This window comes from Pempheris klunzingeri, chromosome 8, assembly GCF_042242105.1.
Source record: "Pempheris klunzingeri isolate RE-2024b chromosome 8, fPemKlu1.hap1, whole genome shotgun sequence".
Classification (NCBI taxonomy): Eukaryota; Metazoa; Chordata; class Actinopteri; order Acropomatiformes; family Pempheridae; genus Pempheris; species Pempheris klunzingeri.
The window spans coordinates 21,097,651-21,113,762 of NC_092019.1; the positions used below are offsets into that span (position 1 = coordinate 21,097,651).

The 16,112-nt window shown below is 41.5% G+C and overlaps 1 protein-coding gene across 1 annotated transcript in view; it reads right to left on the reverse strand.

The window, feature by feature from the left end:
* The window catches only part of myom3 (myomesin 3), a 51,034-nt gene that overhangs the window by 22,059 nt on the left and 12,863 nt on the right, over positions 1–16,112 (reverse strand). Inside the window, exons 5-14 of the mRNA XM_070835257.1 lie at positions 14,439–14,531; positions 13,871–13,959; positions 11,333–11,377; positions 9,128–9,130; positions 8,516–8,653; positions 8,276–8,437; positions 6,420–6,561; positions 4,490–4,689; positions 2,876–2,929; positions 1,309–1,436 (exon numbers count right to left, since the gene is read on the reverse strand). Coding sequence (XP_070691358.1) covers positions 1,309–1,436; positions 2,876–2,929; positions 4,490–4,689; positions 6,420–6,561; positions 8,276–8,437; positions 8,516–8,653; positions 9,128–9,130; positions 11,333–11,377; positions 13,871–13,959; positions 14,439–14,531 — 1,054 coding nt within the window. The remainder of the gene's footprint in view (positions 1–1,308; positions 1,437–2,875; positions 2,930–4,489; positions 4,690–6,419; positions 6,562–8,275; positions 8,438–8,515; positions 8,654–9,127; positions 9,131–11,332; positions 11,378–13,870; positions 13,960–14,438; positions 14,532–16,112) is intronic.

The following is a 16,112-nucleotide window of genomic DNA, read 5'->3' on the forward strand; positions in this document are numbered from 1 at the left end:
CTGACAGCAGTGGTAGAGGTGTGTGTGTGTGTGTGTGTTTTATCTCTTCCTGTCTCTTTGATTAGTGCCGTGGTCCGGAGCCTGCTGTTAATTTGGCTCACGTTCCAGCACCTGACTGCTCAAACCAAATGACTGGAGGGACTGATGATGCAAGAACACTGCTCTTTTGCCTTCATTGCGTGTGTAGGTATTTACAATGTTGGTTTGTGTTTGAATGTATTTATACTTGTGTATGTGTGAGAGAGAGAGCACGTAGGTATCTGAATGTATTAGTACTTTGTAGGACATCTCTCTGTCAGTGTGTGTATGGAGGTGAGGGTGTCATCACGACCTTGAGGGGCTACTATGGGCAAACGATCCCTCATTATGAGAGACCTGTTTTCACATTATACAAAACCATCTGACACATTGTTAATATGAAAATATCAATTATAGCAGCTTAACTTAAAACGTCAGGTATATTTTACATAACTGTTGCAGTATGAGGCAGAGACCTATAACTTGCTGTTTTGTTACTTTTATTACAATTAGTTCATAATTCAGTATACTCACAAAATGTCCAGCATATTTTCATGCCCTTGAAGTTTTTAAGATATTCCTAAAATAAGATATTCCTTTATTAGTCCCACGACGGGGAAATGATATATATATATTTTATAAACTTGGTGACATAAATTGGAAAAGAAATCCGTATACACCACTACTGCACAATTCAGCAAAGAAAGCCTGAAACTTGTATGGAAATGTGGGGAAAATCTACTTGATGTATACAAGGAAAAAACCCCTCCTATCACATTTTTATCACTTTTCCCTATTACAATATAGCTCAGAGATAGCAGCCAACTTTTAAATGCCAGATATCGAAGCTCCTTTAAATGCACCAGCTGTCGGATCCTTCCATGCAGTCCCAAACTTTAGAACTATTAAACAATAATAAAACTTTCACCCAAAAAATTGGAATATATGTGATGGATTACCTATTGCAAGCCTGTTTCGAGTCTCTGCAAGTTCATTTCTTACTGCACTGACATGTCCTGAGACTAAAGTCTGAGGTGAGTAATCAATCTAAAATACTTTACAGTGTGTGTTGGGAAAAAGTCAGCAGTTCAGTGATTTGTTGGTGATTTACTAAAACCTTCGATATGGTCTTTTAGCAGGAAAGAAGTTATGTTTAAGTGGAAAATGTAGTCAAGTATGAAGTTATTGTAATATGAACATTGTGTCCATACGTATCCGTGTGTGTGTGTGTGTGTGTGTGGTGTGTATGTGTGTGAGTTCATATGTGGGTGTGTGGGAGTAAAGACTGACCCGCTCCACGTAGAAGGTGAGAGGCTCCCTGCCTCTGGGTTCAGGCTCGGCCCAGCTCAGCACCACGTAGGTGTTGCTCACCTCTGAGGCGTGGACGTTTGTGGGAGGGAAAGGAGCTTTGACTTGACCTGCAGAGCAAAGAGAGGGGGAGGAGGAAGAAGAGGGCGAAGAAAAAACATTACAATAGAACAAGATCAGTGAGACTGAATGTGGAGTTGTTTTTTTTTACTCTCTTTTTGTTAAAATCTTTGAATCAGAAAATGTCATGCTTTGGTTTCATTTATTTCAGTCAAAATAGGTGAGATTTACTTTGCTGACCCTATTTCCCTTCCATTCCTAATACACGAAGTATATAAGTATACCTGATGTTAGCACACTTTCAGTGACAATCCAAGTGTCTCATTGATGATACAAGTGTTCAGATTTAGTTGAAAGTTTTCATTTTTGTGGCCGTCTGTCTCTATGTTTGTCTTCCCTTGAAGAGCTGCAGTGTGGATCAGAGAGGGACCCCAGGCCAAAGAGGGTGCATAGAAATGAGAGATGCTGATCTGGTAGGAGCAGCAAGCCTGTGTGTGTGGGTGTGTGTGTATAGAGCAAGCTGTAAGTAGTTTTCACTGCCAACGCTTTAGCCTCACATTGGATATGAAACAAAACGCGGACTCTATCAGGTTAAAGTGCTCATATTTAATGTTAAGGGTGTGGTGGTTGTTCACATCCATATTAGGTGAGCAGTGTAGGACTCAGTGGAGTGGAAGGGTGAATCAGTCTTCTCATGTATATGCACATTTGCAAATAAGTAAATAAGCACATTTGCTACTACCCAATTAACAAGCATAGCATAACCTGTCCAACAGTCTGCTGATGTTTATGTCTCACAGACTGCAACCAGATATTAAACCATATTTAAGCCCGTGTTAATTTGTCCGACAAATGTTGGCTCGATAAATATGTGTTTTACATGTATTTCCCTGAATTGTGTGTGATGTCATGTGTATTGCAACATCAGTTCAAGTTTGATGGAAGAGTAATCTCACGAGTTAGCTTGAATGTGACTTTGTCTCTGTAATTTGACCACTCATTAAAGCAGGACACAAACACACAACTAGACACATTTTCTGCTGTAAACGTCCACTTAAAAAAAAAAAGGATATATAAAGTATGAATGTGCTGTCTCTGCTACATTTATCTTCTGCCTGCCTCCTCCTCTTCTCCCTTTATCTCTGTGTTTGTGAATTACTTTGCAAGGTTATCGGCCCTCTTCACAAGCGCTCATGCTACCTCGGGCCATTATGTGCATTTACCAGGACACAACCAGGGACTGCTCCCTCTTTTCACTTCTGCAAATAGTACAAATGCTCATTGCCTCAGCCATACAATTACTGCAATTTGTTGTTAAATATAATGTGAGGATGCATTAAGCCACAAGCCCAGGGCGGCCCACAGGCGAGGAGGTGGCACCCTGTGCGCCAGTAAAACATAGATGCTGTTTGAAAAGAGGTAAAATGTTCAAATAGCACATTTTTATGACAAAATTATACACTGTGACATAAAAATACAGCATTCTCACCTTCAAGTTCATCTTTCGTAATGGTGATAGTCCTTCCTCTGTCCACTTTCACCACTGAGAAAGGGGGGGGAGCAGAGAGGGAGAGATAGGTCAGGGACAGAGGGAATAAAGAAAGGTAATGAAGTTATATGTGAGCCCATGATAACACTATTAGTGTTAATGTTAGAGGAGCAGCCAGTGGTAAGAGAGTCAGTGGCAGAGAGACACAAAGAGGTGAGAGAGAGCGACATGGAAAGATGGAGAGCACGCTGGAGGCAAGTCAACCTTCTGTCTGTCCTTCATCTGTGTTTAATGATCCACAGCATCTGACCAGAGCCCATCTGTCCTCCCTCCTACACACACACACTCACAGTCGCACACACACTAGGTGATCTACCCTACATTATATCTCATTCAGTCATTCTCATCCCTCCGCTGTACAAAGTATTTAACAATACAAGTAAGAAACAAAGTGTTCCACTCCAGGATGTCGTTAGAAGGATGTCGCAGTAACGACAGCAGAACCCTCCGGCTCTATAAAAGGAAATCCACATCTACACACCTACATCTGTTTTCCCTGTGCAGGTGTGACACAGCAACTGAGGCAGATGAGGTGAATTAACAGCAGGAATGAGGCACTAACACATTACTGATGCTCTCTGTAGTGGCAGACACAAACAAATTAAAAGAAAAAACTAAAGAAATGTGTAGGAAAATAAGATTAATGCACATGTCTGCAGATCTCAACCCAAGCGCACACACTTTGGAGAGATGTGTCAGACAGCTCTCTCCACAGCCACCATCAAAGCACCAAATGAGGGAATTTCTTTTGGGAAGAATGGTGTTTATCTCTCTAGCAGAGTCGATGCCAAGGGGCGCTGAAGCTGTGAAGCTGGCGGCTCGTGGTCACCCAACAAAATCATTCACTTATTTAGAAGTTTAGTTCTGCTAAAGGTCATGCTGAGAAAGTACTCCACTGAGTTAGCAGTGCACTCCTGTAACATTTTTGAACTCACAACTTCCCTTTTAACGCAGGCTGCACTTTTGCTGTATCATTTGTTTATTTATCTTGTCTTATGATTTAACAAAGAAATAAGTGATTATGAGCATAAATATCATACACTACAACTGTTCCTTGTATATCATTATGACCAGAAACAGTGTTGGGATAAAAAGAGGTATCTACCGTTATATAATAGGGGGATATTTACCGTGTGGTTGGTCACAAGCTCAGCACACCTGTTTTCTGCTGCTTTTCACTCTCTGATTGATGAGGCAAAATCCCTGTACATGTGTTACCATAGTTACTAGGTGATTATTGCATTAAATCATAAAATTTCTTGAGAGGTCATGATCAGTGAATGGATGTGGGTTGGGATGTGGATGTGGTTTCAGTGGTTTCGCTCTTGAATTCATTCTAAATTCACATCTGTAGTATCACAGAATCCTGTGTTTGCTCTTTTTCTGCTCTCAAACCACAAATGAGCCAAACCAAGCAGGCAAACACAGAAATGTTTGTTAGAACTGCACCTTCCTTTCAGTTTGTCTCCAATTTGTGTCTCTGTATTTGTAGTGATGTAACATTTCACAGCTTTTTATAAGGCAATTTCACTGTCAGAGACTGTAATGTGTTACCTGTGGTCCTGGTGTGTTCCAGGGGGTCTGCAGTGAGGACGGGATCAGTAGCCTTGGAGGGGCGTCCTGCTCCAGCCTGGTTAACAGCACGAACCCTGAACTGGTACAGAGTTCCTTCCTTCAGTCCAAACACTGGGTAGTGGCACATTTTCTGAATATGCACGTTGCAGCGCACCCATTCGTCCTGACTGACTTCATATCTTAGAGAGTAGAAAGAAAGAAAGAAAAAAAGAAAGAAAGAATTTTGAATAAATAAGAAGGTAAACAAAACAAAGAACCAAATGCAGAATATTTGACCACTACTTTATATGCAGTCTGCAGGGTATAACAGTATAAACAATAGGGACAGAGGCTATCGTGAAAATAACGGGCCTCCTAACACAAAAAAAACTGAGTTTTAAAGTCGAATGCAAACTGAAATTACGCAACATCAATGACAAACTGTTGCATTTGCCACTTGCAGACAAAACAAATACAGACAAGAGTGCAGTTTTCTAACCATAAGGAGGTTGCTAGGGAACTGGGAGGTATCTTGCATTTTCCTTTCTTAATAACCAATAATATCCAGTGGTTGCATCTTCTACAATGAATTAAGACGGTACGCAAAAACACATACACAAATATACATACCATTCAACAAACACACCCACACACACACACACACACACACACACACACACACACACATGAAGATTCACACACTAACACGGAAATGCTTTGTCTCTCTATACAAACACCCCCCACACACACACACACACACTGTATGGACACACGATGTACAGCATGATCCTGATTGATCGGTGTTGGTGATAAGTGCAGCACCTGTTTTCCTGCGGGAGTCTTTGACTCTGCTGTAAACATAGTGGTGAGGGCTGATAATTACCATGTATACCATCCATCTCATGTGAACTCTGCCAAAAGGATGTAGCACCACTGCTGTCCGCCACCACCGCCATCTTTATCCACCCCAGTCCACTTTCCTCACCAGCAGCACACACAGCACGACGATGTTCAGCAGTATAGTCTTACTGCAGGCCTATTGTTGACTTGCATTACAGGAAATCGCTGTCAATACAATCTAAAATAAGCCTTTTTATGCAGATCTAATCTTGAGCTAATGGAAAACCAAAAGCAGCCCAAAAGCTTTTCATCAATACTCTCATTTTACCTCATTCTCCTCTAAATAGTTGTTTATACTGAAACACAAATGCAAATTCAGCCTCTGGGAAACATTTTAATGTAATACAATATGTAATGTACTGCAGATTTTACTGTGCAGTTAATTATCATTTGAAAGGACAGCCCACTCTGAATTGACAGATCCACTAACCGATCAAGTAAGTAATTAAAAAATGTAGATTTTCGCTGATTTAATAATCTGATATTCACAATATGAAAAAATGTGCTAAACACTATATAAAATGGATGAATCAAGCAAATCATCTACAATAAAGTTGAAAATAAGCAATCTTAACAATTTTGACAATGGAAGTTTTAGTCATTTTTCAAGCAAACGTGCTAAACAGTCTCTAGTTTCTCACTTGGGAAGATTTGCTGCTTCTCTTCGTCGACTTTGACAGCAAAGTAAATGTCTTTGCATTTTTGCTGACAGGACAAACTGAGAATCTATTTGATGTCATCTTGGGGATCTCTCATTATTTTCTGACATTGGATACACCAAAGGATTGGTTGGTTAATTTAGTAAATAATCTGCAGAATAATTGATCATGAAACTAAACAAAAAAACAACTGGGCAAACTGGGAGAGATTGTGCGGTGCAAAGAAATGCTCTGTAACATCCACTACATGGACGTTGTGGTGGGATTACTATTGTTTCAAAACTCAAGAGTCTCATTTCCTTGTCATCTCAGTTGAATTAAATTTCATATTTGAGCCACTGATGTGGGCAGACAATCAGGCCAGCTCTTACCGTTCTACATAATAACCCTCCACAAGTGAGGCTCCATCAGCACTGGGCGGCTGCCAGGTAAGAAAGACGTAGTCCTTGTTGACGTCAGACACCTGGACGCTGAGAGGAGAGGCGGGGCCTCCCGCCACTGCAGCTGCTGCATCTGCACCATGAAGAGGAGAGAGAGTTGGTTAGAGGAGGAAAAAACACTGAGGAAGAAAATGGGCAGGCTGGAGCCATGGAAGAAACTGGCCAGAAAATAATGAGAGATTAGGCAGATAGGTGATGGATATGAGTCTGAAACTGATAGTGGGCGAAAAGGAAAGAGTGTCAGAGAGAGAAGTTGTGAGAAGCATGGAAGGGAAGAGGAAAAGGAGAAGGTGAGACAGAAAAACTAGGGCAGATGATGTTGGGGAAAAGTAACTGCAGAAGAATTTCAGGTGTTCCAACAACGTGGTATCCACACATTATGTTGGATAGAGACAGAAAAGTAATGGCTGAAGCTGGAGGAAGTAACAAATGAATATGCTACCCAATATGTACTCTACAGCCACTACCAGTGGATGTGATGACATAGAGGGAAGGCAGAAAACGAATGAGGAAATTATGCCAAGTGGACTGGAGTGATCGGATGTGGCGCGCTCTCAAACCATTTCTTGAGGCTACAAATAGATGCTGTTTTCAACAAGAGTCAAGACAACAGAGCATCCTCACACTCTCTTCCTCCTTTCCTCTCATTTGTTGTTGCTCTCCCATGTCATGTATTTGGATTGCAAATACATGACCACTGAATGAAGGAGAAAATCCACATGCAGGGAGGTTTGCTTATTCACTAATTAGTACCTCCAGCTCGGGTAAAGATCAAGCTCCCTTATAGAGAGAGAAAGAGAGAGACCGAGGCAAAGATTGATTTTGCATTTAAGTGTTTTGCGTCCACATTTGTGCTTGGAATGGTACATGTTAATTTTTGGTGTATGTGCACACCAAGTTCATGAATCATTCAGAGCACATTATTCTGTGACTGTGGCAGTTAAGGTAATACATGCATGAGTAAGCACTGGTGTTATATTGGAACACATACGAATGCCAGGTCCTCTCGCAGAGCTGCCCAGACACATTTCAAATGTTTGATGAGTCAAGTGGGAGTTGTTCTCTGTTTTATTTGCATGCTGCCAACAATGTGTGAGAGAAAACAGTGGTCTGTAAAAACATATAGAGTCATTGAACAAAGTTAACAACCCTTCTACTGCAGAACAGCTTGATTGATGGTGCAATTTCCCCGTACGAAACTAGGGTAGTTTGCTGAGAGGAAATGAAAGCAGAATCAAAATCTTGTGAATACAAATTGTGTTTTGAGTGAGGGTTTCAGTCAAATTACCATTTATCCAGCTTGGTGGAACAAACTGATTCCATGCTCAAAAACACAGGTTGGTTTGTATGCCACAGTCTCCAGGTCACTCCTAAGCATTGGTCAGATTTTTCACACTAAGTGGACACGCAGGTTGGCAGGCTGTTTAGAAACACTGTTTATTCCCAGTAGGAGTGGAGGACTTAGCTCTCGCTGTCGCTGAGTGTGAAACATAGTCTGGTTTCCGTGACAACTGAGAAAACTCCATCCGCTGATTGTGGCTGAGAGATGGTTGAAAGCCCTGGAAACAGCTGGTAAGTGGACCTTGTGTTAAAAACCACTATTTTAAAGGTTGAACCTTTATGCTCGACATCCTAAACATTGAACACAATGAAAGTCATTTAGTTGAATACAAACAACCTGATGTTTGAGAAATCATTGAAGAAATTTCTCACTTTAGAAAGGGGCATGATTAGAAAAAAACAAAAAACAGTATTTACATCAAAACTACTTTAATGCTGGTCCTCACCTTTGACATAGACATAAGCACTGTGTTCCTGGATTTCATCTCCGGTCCTCAGTCGGACAGTGTAAACGCCTTCATGCTCCTTGTGTGCAGCCTTTAAAGTGATGGAGGCCTTGTTGTCGACTGTCTTCATGTCCACGGTGCTCGACTGATGCAGCGGGATGCCTAGAGAATGAAAAAATGAACTGACAAACCAGTAGCTCCAACATCTGGCTCGTGTGACTCATCCTTAACAGTACATACCATCTCTGAACCAGCTGACATCCTGCTGGAAGGGCAGCAGAGCAGAGGTGAAGGTACACTGCAGGGTGAGTCTGCCACCTTCCTTCACCCATGTTGGGGGGAAAGTGTTGCCAAACTGGGCTTCTGGCTCAAGCTTCACTGCATAGGGAGAGGTAAGAAGGAAGGATTAGGACAGGGAGGAAAGATGAAGGAGAGGAGGGGAGATGAGGAAATAGGAAAGGAAAGGAATAGGAGGAAAACTATCAAGCTGTACAATAAGAGAAAAGTAAAAATATGCGTTAAGATGCAAAAATGGAAAGTAGAGAAGCACTTTTCATCAGCATACACACATTCACTTTCTCCACTGGTGCTGGGCAAAGATAAAACTAAACTCCAGACACAGCCTTAATGCAGCAGAGGAATACTCCAGATGGCAATAATGTTGCGTGGATGTTGCACCATAAAATTGCACAGACCGCCACAAAGGAGAAAAAAGCATGACAGGTAAAGAGGAGAGAAACCAGGAAGCAGGAGATGTGAAGGAGGTAAGTGGCAGTCGGGAAGAAGTGTGCGGATTCCTGATGATAAGAGATGAGAGTTCCCTCCATCACCTCCTCAGCTCTGTCACCAAACGTCCTCAAAAAAAAAAAAGCTCCTGTGTCTCGATACCATCTAGTTCGTCTGTGCTATGACGTTGAGGTTTTTCATTATTCTCTGCGAGCAAGCGGTAACAAGCTCTAGCTTCCTCCAATTCTCTCACTAGTGGCAGGGAGTGAATGAACAAAGCAACTCTTTGGGTCTTAATGAACTAAAAAGCCCATCATATGCACACTGGCACAGCCATAATAGACGAAGACCCTGTGCTCCATCCAAGGGTGCACAGAGACAAAGGACGGTCGGGAGAGGAATCCCCTGGAGGAGGAAACAACAGAAGACGGCTGAAAAGCTGAAGATGTGACAAGTTTTTGGAAACTGAACAGTTCCCGGCAACTTACTCCTTCAGCTATCATTCTCTCGCTTGTCGAAGCACTGAACTGACGCAATACAGTCTGGAAGTGAGAGATATGAGTGCCAAAAGGTCTTGTCAAATCTCATTCTCAGGGATGAGTCTGAGAGACTGTGGCATGTTTCTTATAATGATCTTTTTCTGCTTACCAGTCCAGGCTATCACAGGAATGTGCGTAGCTTCATCAAAACACACCGCTCGGATCTTTGTTTCCCATCATTCAAACGCTCAAGCCCATGCTCCTCTCAGCGCTATGATGATTATGATAAATTCACCACAGTTGCGCTTTTGTTGTTTATTGAGTGATTTGTGTTGGAAAATATGATCTGCTCCGTATGAGGTAATCAAGTACCAGTTACATAAAAATGGCAGCATGCAATTCCTCAGCACAGTCTCGCAGCACGCAGGCCCCAAACATGGACCATATGAAAGGCCCCAGCGCCATTACATGCTGATAGAGCTTCATTCAAAATGATGGCCGTTTAATTTCTGAGTGTGTGGGGAATTGATTGTGCGGCACTGCAACCACGTAATGATTGTACAGAAGTAATGGCATATTCTCAAGACACTGGTTAAAGTTAATAGAAGAGTAAAAAAAAGCCATCCCTGCATACAACTGATGTTCTGTACATACATTTGTCCTGATTAAATATGTGTAAGTTGACTTCACTGTGGCGGTATTATTTCCTCTTTCCAATAATTTTATAGTAAAATAATGAAAAGAAAAACTCGTCAGAGTCAGTCTGCAAGAACCATAATTTTCAGTTTAAAAGCTGATTTACAATCTACAAATCTAAGAGTAACAGGAAAACATTTTCATTAAAGAGAAATTCTATTTTTTACACCTTGGATCATGTTTGAATAGCCTTTTCCCACCATAAATTATTTTACTCAGCAGTGTCACCGTTGTGATCTGGTGGCACTGGAAGAAAACAGTGAAACCTATTCCTACTTTAATCCAACCACGTCAGACAAAATGAGAGAATGAGTGCAAAATCTGCACTTGGTTGGTTTTCTGATTTGCCGCTGCTATGGTGAGGCTTAGGTCAAATTTAGGCACTAAAACTACTTTGAGGTAAAGTTACTAATGTGGTTTTAAAACATGACTTTGTTTGAGAGTCCGGAACAACTGTGGTCATGGTTAAAAGAAATGAATGTTAACTTGCAGGGACAAAATGGTTATTGATCATTGAACACTAAAACAATGGCACGCTACTTTTCCTCTTGCTCGTGACAGATGACATGATCATAATTTGCATAACCAATGCTGCTCTCGCTGTCTCCCCATTCAAGGCAAAACACCAGCGTAGCTCTTAGTGCCCTGTGAGCATCTCGCCCGATCAGATACTGAGCATACATGCAAGTGGGGGCTCAAAATGTCATGATCCCCACACATGTTGAGGGGTAATCTAGGCCAAAGAGAGCCACAGCCAATATGAGATGCTCCACAGCTTGGAGCAAAACGGAATAAATCCCCTGCTGCTCCTGAAATGAAATATACATTTGTGCCATTTCTGCTCAATTGGGAGCAAGTCTTTCTATCCCTACAGCAACTCCCCCACCAACAGTCGTACTCGCACCCCTACATCCACGGGCACGGACAGCCACACAGAAGCATACTCCCATGACAAACAAACACTGTCAACACATGGCCACCTTTCAACGCATCCATATCTTCCCATAGGAGGAGCAGCATGCAGAGCGGAGCATTGTGTCACAGCCTTCAAAGCCCACCCAGCCCTCCCTCGTTTACCGGTGGAGGGAAGAACTTCAAAGGGTGACAGGGAAAATTAAAGGGGACACTTTTCATTAAGCCCTGGCGTGAAACTTACCAGGGGTCTGTGAGTGCTCTGAACCGGCCACGGCTCCTTGATATGCTGAATTGCAGAGCGGCAGGCGGGCAGGGCAGATCGCAGAAAGGCGGGGAGGGTCAGAGACGGAGACAGAGACAGAGACAGAGGAGGAAGGTATAGTGAAACGGAGGACGTACGAGATGGAGAGACACAGCAGGCAAATCAAACGTAGCGATGCCACATTTATGCAAGTTACATCTAGTATTCCTTTTAACCTATTTTTAACAACCGAAGAAAGCCTGTGAAATATAGATGGCGAGGAGAAGCCTTGAAGTGTCTCATTAAAGCCCTGACCGTCTAATTCATCTACAAGCGTCAGGGAACTTCACCGCAGGCACCAAGCCCTCTCAAGAAATAGAGGGTCATTTAAAAAGGTGCAAAGACAAAAAAACAAACAAACAAACAAACAAAAAAAAAAAACCCACATTATAACAGTGAATGTTTTTGTCACAGCGCTGTAAGTCACCACTACAGCCACTGGCCTCATTGTTAACCATTAAGCGTGAGTGCTGCAATGACATCTGTTTTTCTGATCATTTTAGTTTGGAGTTGATTCTCATCCAAACATCAGCTTCATAAAGAAACTAGAGTGATGGAGATGGAGAACGACACTGTGCACTGGGAGGGGAAAAAAAAAAGAAGAAACCAGTTTAATAAAGAAAATGTACCTGAGCTGAGCAATGGCATGACTGGAGACTTATTTTAAATATGGACATATGGTCGGTTTATTTAGGATCCCTTAAATTTGACATTGAGATTTGAGAACCATGACCAAGACATGTAATGAGCAGGCCAGCATTTGTAAATGACCTCAAACATATATCTGGTATTTCTGTGCAGTAATGTCTTGTTATTTATCAGCTACCACACGTTTATCAGATAACAGTGAGCCCTGACCTCTGGCGTGCAGCCAGCACCTCATAGGAGCTGCAGCTGCTGTATATTTGACACAATGAAAAGATGCTTGCACTTTATTTCCTGATAGAGGAACGGACAGAGATTGCATAGTTTAAAATATTAAATGGCAGATTGGCACATTTCCTCTAATGATGAATTAATTAGCTTGCGGAACAGGCAACCCCTCTCTTATGGTAATGGTTCATGTTTTATTCCATAAAAGTGCATTCATTTCTATGGTGTTAGCAAGCAGCCTATAAAATATGAGTTTGGTTTCTCACCCTTTCTTATTCCAGTCGCGTAAAGAGCAGAAATCACAAACGCAGTAATTGTTTAGTCGCAAAGACTTAATGGCGACGTCGGTTTTCACCCTGAGTTGCGTAGCAACAGCTAAACCACCTGCCAAGCTAATTGGATACTAGCTTTAGCACTAACCACTTCACAGACCGGCTAGTTAATTATTTTAGCTGAATTTCTCCCTCCGTCTACATTAGCAGTAGGGAGGTAGGTTAAGATGCTGAAGCACCTGTGGACACCACTCGGTAAGAAGGGGGTGCCAACATTTGAAGCTAACACTTCAGCGGCTAACTAATGTTAGCTAGGTGCTGCCCGCTCAGGCCTTGGACGTGGTTTACTTCAGGGCTCATGTGGTGGCTCAAGGACAAAGACCGGCTGGAACATACTGTCAGGACATATGCTGCTTATTGTTTCTACGGTTTTGACTTATCTTCACTGAACCACGCTTCACGAAGAGTTGGCCAGGAGTCAGACCTCAGCGACCTGCGAGGACACAGATGATTGTCCCCAACCAGCGTTCATGGTGGGTACACCTCCTACATTATTGTTATTATGTTAACACTGGTATGTTTACAACACATCTGCATCTCTGCTTTTGGATTTTATCTCAGCATTGCTGCTGACAGTGGGAGTGTTTGTCTGTTTTTCCTCTACGGGGCTTATAGTTGTGTTTTCAGTGGTTTCTGGTTTGGTTCGGTGCTCTGATCGGCTTGCTGGTCAATAGTTTGGTTGATCATCAATCACTAAGCTTGTCTGGTTGTTATAGTTCTTTTATGCATCCACTGAGATTTCAATGCCTTCTCACAGATTGTTTTTTTTTATTTTTGGATTCAATGCAATGTAAAGATTGCATGTGTAAAACAAAATTCAATATAAATATATATATAAAATATTAAGTAAGTAGCCAATCTAATAGCCTTTTATTAGAATTTGGTTTGTTAAATTCAGGACAGTTTACCTTTTCATAAAATGTAATTCCAGTAAGTATACAAACAAATAAATTATTCACGATTAATATTTCTAGATTCTGTTAAGTAGATCTGCAGATATAAATACAAAGTGATTAAGTGTGCTTTGTTGTCTGTTTACACTCTAACCTTTATCAAGCCTGTACAGCAAAGACACTAGGGGGCAGTGTCATCAATATAGAACGTGTCTGAGCAGTGTTTGTGTGCAGTTTAAATGTTAAATACTGTTGTTGATGCATAGACTGAACTCCTGTATTTCCATCATTGTATTGTAACCCATCTTTGTATTGTCCGTAATGGTTTTCCAGCAAGGTGGAGTTAATGTGTCCTTGATATGAAACAGGAAATTACTCACAGTTCACTACAAGTGTTGCAGATGTCATGGCTTCACCAAGGGGACTCTTGGCCACCACTTTATACTCGCCAGCATCATCAGGAGAGCACCTTAGGATAGAGGATCATAATTTTCTGTGAAAATTGGAAGCAGTTGAAGATGGAGCTGAAATAACAATAAGTCTGTATTGTTACAAATCTGTGCTTTTATTGCTCACTTTATTTTAACTTGCTTTACTCTGTTGTGATGGCTGCTAAATTAATCCAGAATACAATTTAAAGTTACAAATGGATTGTGATGCCTCACCATCAGACCTTTCAATTTCACCGACTCTCTTCATTCTTTGAATTTAGGTAACAGAGCAGGCTTACAAAACTGCATCAGCATTTATTTTTCAGTTTGAAAGCTACATTTTATCTCTTAACACCACAGTTTTCTAACCTCACTCACAACTTTCTTTAATTTTTAATTTTACTCTATCAATGGCAAGGTCGTCCTATCCACACACGCCCCATTTTGCACACCTCTGTGTCATATTCATGCACAGAGATTTTCACCCTTAAATTATGGATGTGAGCTCATGACCTACCTTCTGATCTCCAGTGAGTTAAGACCAAAGTTTTGTTGAAGACTGTAACTCCATGGTTGCTCAGACATTCTCAGCTCCACACCATCCTTATACCTGAGGTAGGAAGTTAGAAATAGAGTGTGTTATAAAAGTTAAGCTGTTTTGACTACCAAAGGAAAACTGAACAACAGGCTTCACTCGGGTGATTCACGGTCCTGGCAGCCTATTACTTACAGTATGCACGTCAAAAGTTAGTTTAGTTGGCTGAATCTACAACAGCCAGTGAAGGCCTTTAATCTCTGATTCTGTCTTGTGCTGGGCACTGTTGAGGGCAGCCTTCTCCATCTCATTGAGCTTGACGGGTCCCATATGGGCTGGTGAAACCCACGAGCCTGCAGGTTATCTGGATCTCAGCTTAGGTTCATGAATACTGAGCACACACAGTGTATTCATCATCTCCCAGCAGTTAAAGCATCAAGGTCGACAGTTTGGCACGTTGCCTGAATTAACACAGGTAATTTCACAGTATCACAGAAGACGTTATTCAGCTCCGTATTCAGAACTATAGTGTCAGGACTCTTGGTTTTTTACAAGCAATTCATGGCCTTGGAGTCCATCTGCATAGTCAATCATTTGCATACACGAGTATAACCTCTGTATCTTTCATATTATGTACTTCTAATGATCGAATGACAAATTCAACAGTATTTCAATGTATTATAGATGTATCATGAATTAATTATATGGTGAAGGGCTGCAACTAAGGACTCATTTAATTATTGATAAATGCATTGTTCTTTTCCCTCGATAGATTTATTTATTTATCTTGTCAGAAAATGGTGAAAAACGCAAATTACAGTCTCACAACCTAAAGTGGCATCTTCCAATTGTTGTCTTCCAGCTGTTTTATTTGTCTGGCAATCCAAACCCAAATATATTTAATTTGCAGTGATGTAAAACCAAGACAAGTAGCAAGAAATCACAATCAAGAATTGCTGAATGACTTAGGGCTCATGTCCACATAGCATTTTTTTCTGAGCACCAGCCTCTTTTTATCTGTTGTACCCAGTGAGCAAAGAGCGTATGCGGGTGCTTGCTAGAGAAAAAGTACTGCACCCAGTGTTTTATTTTTTTCCAAAGCGCTCTGCCTTTTTTGTGTGGCTGCTCTGATTGCTTCTGGTTGGAAATCTCTGAGCTTTTCAGAAAGGTGCAGGTGTCGCCACTAGAGCCTTTTCAGGTAACCATTTATATATTAGGTGAAGGACAGAAAGTGGAGGAAAAGCTTCTTCTGGCCGTGACTTTAATTTTGTCGGACAGGAGCTCATTTGTGGCAGTGCCGGACACTGACCTGACAAGATGATGATGGTCACCGTGCTGTTGTCTCCAACGGATTGTGTCATGCACCCACATTGCTCTACGGATGTCAGACTGAGCGGTGACAGTGGGAACATTAAGCTCATCTGTACAAAGTCCTACGGTTGGTGCGTATGAAAAACGTCAAACAAATGGATGCTTTGGGGCAAAGCTATTTTCTCATATGACAGCCGTGGTCAGAGTGGTGATGTGTGGCTGCTTGTGCTTTCCTGCTAGAAAAAGGTGCTATGTGGACACTTTTGTGGTTATTTTTCAAATTTGTTATCAGTGATTACTTTTGTTTGTATATGAGCAATCAAATGTAATCTTGGTTTCTAGAAA